We start from the raw sequence: 4,021 nt of genomic DNA on the forward strand, positions 1-4,021 counted from the left end.
TCTGGAGTGTCTGAAGATAGCTACAGTGTATTTACATATAATAAATAAATAAATTAATTAAAAAACAAAACAAAACAAGAACGAGTTTGTACAACTATCAGCAACACCTAATCCAGAACCTGCCATGGTGTCCCCACGAGGCAGCCGTCAGAACCCTCTCCCCGTGCACCGCATGCACCTGCCGCCTGTTTATGCGGATATGCTTATTCTGAGTGTTCTATCAAGTTTAAACATTAGGAAATCGCACGGTTTCATTTTCTCTATAACGTGCATAAAATATAAGATCCTTCTATGAGCTTCTAAGCTGTTGCTCTTATCTGCACGGTTTTGGCAATGTTTACCACGTGGCAGGATCTGACTAAGCGAGGACATGGGTGAGCAGGGTGAGGTGGCCCCAGCAGGCTAGTTCACTTCCCACTCACCGGGAAGGCCAGCCGGCAGATGGGGTCCACCCAGGACTGGCGCTGCTGTGCCGCCAGCAGGTGGCTTCGCTCAGTGGTGGTGATCAAGAAGGCACCAGTGTCCCTGGGACAGCTCTCGCCATCCGCCGGTAGGACGGATACACAGTCAGCCAAGCGTATGACCCGGCGTTCCCCTCGACGGCTGGGCCCTGTGGACCTGTCACCTGCTGGTCCCAGGCCACCATCACGCACGTCCCAGCTTTCTAGCCGAGCTACGCCTGATGGGCCTCCGGCATACAGCAGAGCCCACACTTTGCGCCAGCATTTCTGTAGTAAGAAAGGAGACTCTTGAGAAGAAAGTGGCCCCTGCCCCTTGGCTCTCTCTGTGCAAGCTGCTTAGCAACTGGCTTCTGCCTCCCTAAGACTTTAGGCTACAGAGGAAGGAGGAGGCCTTGCTGGGGCAGGGGTAGGCAGGGAGAAATCCATACTTGGGGTTGGTCAGCCCTGAGTTCAAATCACGCCTTGCCCTCTTCTGGATGACCCTCACAGTTAATAGTATCTGGTGGTTGAGGCAGACCAACTGACACTGTTGTTACACAACCCGAAGGGCACTTGGGCCATGGGCTGGGTGGGGTGGGAAGGCGGCCTCTGCTTCACACTGGTAAGGAAGGAAACATGCAAATGACATCTAGCAAAGGAAACAGACGGTTTATCTGCCCAGGCACAGCTGCAGCTGAACTGTGGGTGTACAGTCTGATGCTAAAGGAGAAAAAAACAAAAAACGAATCCCCACCCCATCTCCTCCCCAGTCCCCGGAGAACCAGCCTTTGCTTCATCTTTGGAGGCCTCCCGCCACACAGGCCCTGGCCTTCTCCAGGAGCCTTGGAGCCATTATACACATAGGTTTTGATTCTTATAGTCCTCCCTTGGTCTGGGCATCTCTACCACCATGTGAGGCAGTCTTAGGACTGCCTCATCCCTAACCTTCTTGGGCCAACAACCACCACTCTCAAATTGCCGGGTTTCACCTCACCCAGACCCTGTCCCCAGTTCCCTCAGGTCTAGTTAAGCTGTGTGGCTAAGCAGGGGTTTCCCTCCTTTGCCCACGGCTGGCAGCCCGGGGTTCCCACCTTGCCAAACTTCACGTGCTGCTGGTAGAGGATGCCGTCTTTGACAGGAGGTTCCACAGACTCCATGGCCACTGAGGTTCTGAAGTTCCGAGGAGACTGGTACAGGCTGGACAGGAACTTCTCTTACTTCTCGTTTTTTTGGCCACTTCCCCCTCCCTCTGTCCAGAAACAGCTGCAGGGCCAGGGGGAGGGGAGCCCGGTCTTCACTTAAGGGGCAGTGGTCAGAACAAATCTCTCCCTTAGGGTTCTTGCTGTTCCAGGGAGACCATACTTGCCTTTGGGGAGCTTAAGGCCAGTGGGGTTGAGGATGGGGTGCAGGGCAAGGACCGCCTCTTGCGCATGTACCTGGATCAGCTGGATCTGAGTGTCTGATCACAGGGTGGACGCCCTGAGTCATGAGCTCCGAACCCTCCCCCATTCCCAGACAGCTGTGCACCGTGAGGATGGGAGTGCACAGCCTTGGACCCTTCTCTTTCTACATTGCTCAACTGGCTGCCATTCCGAGCGGCACATTTGCCTCTTGTAGGACTGGGATCAACCCAGGGCCTTGGGTGTGCTAAGGCAACTGCTGTACCACTCAGAAATATTTCTAAAGCTCACTTTCTTCTCTTGATCCTCACACTGCCTGGGCCCTCACTGATTGGGTCCACCAATCCTGTTGTTCCCTTGAGTCTAGTCTGGGCAACTCCACACCATCTACTCTCGCCTGCCTTTACTTCCTGAAGTGCAGTTCTTCAGATGAGGCCCTTCTGGGCACCCCTTACCACTGCTCTGCCCTGCCACAGGTGGCTGCTTCCTCCTGGAGGTCTTCCCTGACTGCTCTCCAAGGCTGGAGAGTGAAGTCCCACATAACAGACATTTCAGGCAGCAGGCCCCAAGGGCTCCATATCCAGGTTAACTGTTTGTCGTGAGTGTGGGTGGCAGGCCCCCAGTGTGCTCCCCAGGGAGGTCACATGCTTTAAAGAGTTGCTTCCTGCCCAGTGGCTTTGCCCTACCCCACCTGACCTGCCTTGCTGGAGGCCAGTATTGGGGCTTTGCATGAATACAAATTATGGAAGTATCTTGTCACCTATGTAATGTCACCTTGGGTAAGAATGCTGTAACCCAGCTGAGGAATGCTGTTTGGGGGGGGGTGTCACACAGTCCACATGGAAATACATCCACGAGGCCTTTGGCACCTGACTCCATGCCCACCATGGTTGTGGCCCAGGCGGCTCTGAGCTCACACAGCCTGATCTGCCCTCTGTGTTCATGCTCATCGTTCTCAGTTCAGCAATGAGGAAATCAAGGCTGATAACTTAAGTAACTTGCCTGAGGCCACACACCAAGTGACAGCCCGAGCAACTGCTGCCTTTGCTGAGTCTGCACAAGCCTTGCAGAGTCCCCATGCAGAAGGGCTGCGAGGAGACACCTGCGACCTGCTGTACCTTTCCTTTGGCCTTCTTACTGCAAGGTGACGTCCCGGTTGGTGGGCCAGCCAGTCTTGCAACATCTGCATGTACACATCTTACCTGTGGCTCCCCAGTTGTGGCAGCATCAGCCTGGCTGGTTTCTGTCTTTATAGCCCAGGGAAGAGTGGGACAGGGCAGTCGTGGAGGGTGCCTGTGGCCAGAATGGCAGTTCTGTGGCCTCTGCCACTTCCTCAGCAGACAGAGCAGAGGACTTCTGGCTGGGAACTGGCACAGGCTGGGAAGGCAGCCATTACAGGAAGACTAAAGCCGATGGCAATGTCAGACAGGAGGGAAACCAGCGACACAAACACTTCCCTGTGACCTCCTAATGGTGGCTCCCGAGCTACCAGGCATTCCTGACCAGATACCCTGAGCCCAGATGGGGACACCAGCCAGCAGGTCTGTTCTATAGGAGGCTGGCAACTCTGGAAGCTGCAGATATCCTGCCTCAGGGTGGTACTGGAGGCAGAGGCTTGTGTAGGACCCAAAGGGTAGGAGGGTGAGAGAGAGGAAGAACTGGTCCAAGAAAAGGGATTGTGCTTTAATGCTGGGGAAGAGAACAAAAATAATACTTCTGAGGGCACTGGGGCTGCCCAGGCCAGCTGGGCCGGGAGGCTGGCTTCTTGTCTTGAGGGCTGGTGTGCATATTGCCGGTGTCCTGGGACTGGATTCTTGTGGAGAAGAGGGAAGACAGACGGCTCAGAAGTCCATAGAGCTGTGGGCCAGGTAGTCCTTGCGGCCAATGTTGCTGACCTGCTTGGTCTGCATAGCTTCGAGTTTGGGGCAGTCAGTGATCCGATGGCCAAGGCCTCCACAGAAGGCACAGCCCCGTTCTCCTGGGGGTGAAGAGAAGGGTCAGCAAGGTCACAGGACCAAGTTTCAGGTCCTGGATCTTGACCCCAGCTGGCCCTACCAGTCAGGACTGGATTCCTGATATTTCAGTCTGGCTGCCTTACCAGCCCCAAGGAACCCTGCTGTAGACTGGAGACTGGGCCCCTCCTCAACACTCGCCTCCCATGTCCAGCGTGGACCACAGTCA

General features: G+C 55.0%; 2 protein-coding genes across 3 annotated transcripts in view; both read right to left on the reverse strand.

Annotated features, from left to right (window-relative positions):
- Dok3 (docking protein 3) overlaps positions 1-3,404 on the reverse strand; it is a 6,214-nt gene extending 2,810 nt beyond the window's left edge. Inside the window, exons 1-3 of one of the 2 annotated variants that reach the window (XM_029547505.1) lie at positions 3,043-3,404; positions 1,532-1,637; positions 423-728 (exon numbers count right to left, since the gene is read on the reverse strand). In XM_029547505.1, coding sequence (XP_029403365.1) covers positions 423-728; positions 1,532-1,637; positions 3,043-3,068 — 438 coding nt within the window. In that variant the 5' untranslated portion in view covers positions 3,069-3,404. Of the gene's footprint in view, positions 1-422; positions 729-1,531 lie in introns of both variants that reach the window. The other variant, XM_021215742.2, reaches the window with a different exon arrangement.
- A 98-nt stretch (positions 3,405-3,502) lies between these two features.
- Positions 3,503-4,021, reverse strand: part of Ddx41 (DEAD-box helicase 41) — a 7,197-nt gene continuing 6,678 nt past the window's right edge. The window contains exon 17 of the mRNA XM_021215318.1: positions 3,503-3,818. Within this exon, the coding sequence (XP_021070977.1) occupies positions 3,682-3,818 (137 nt within the window). The 3' untranslated portion in view covers positions 3,503-3,681. The remainder of the gene's footprint in view (positions 3,819-4,021) is intronic.

Source organism: Mus pahari, chromosome 16 (assembly GCF_900095145.1).
Source record: "Mus pahari chromosome 16, PAHARI_EIJ_v1.1, whole genome shotgun sequence".
NCBI lineage: Eukaryota > Metazoa > Chordata > Mammalia > Rodentia > Muridae > Mus > Mus pahari.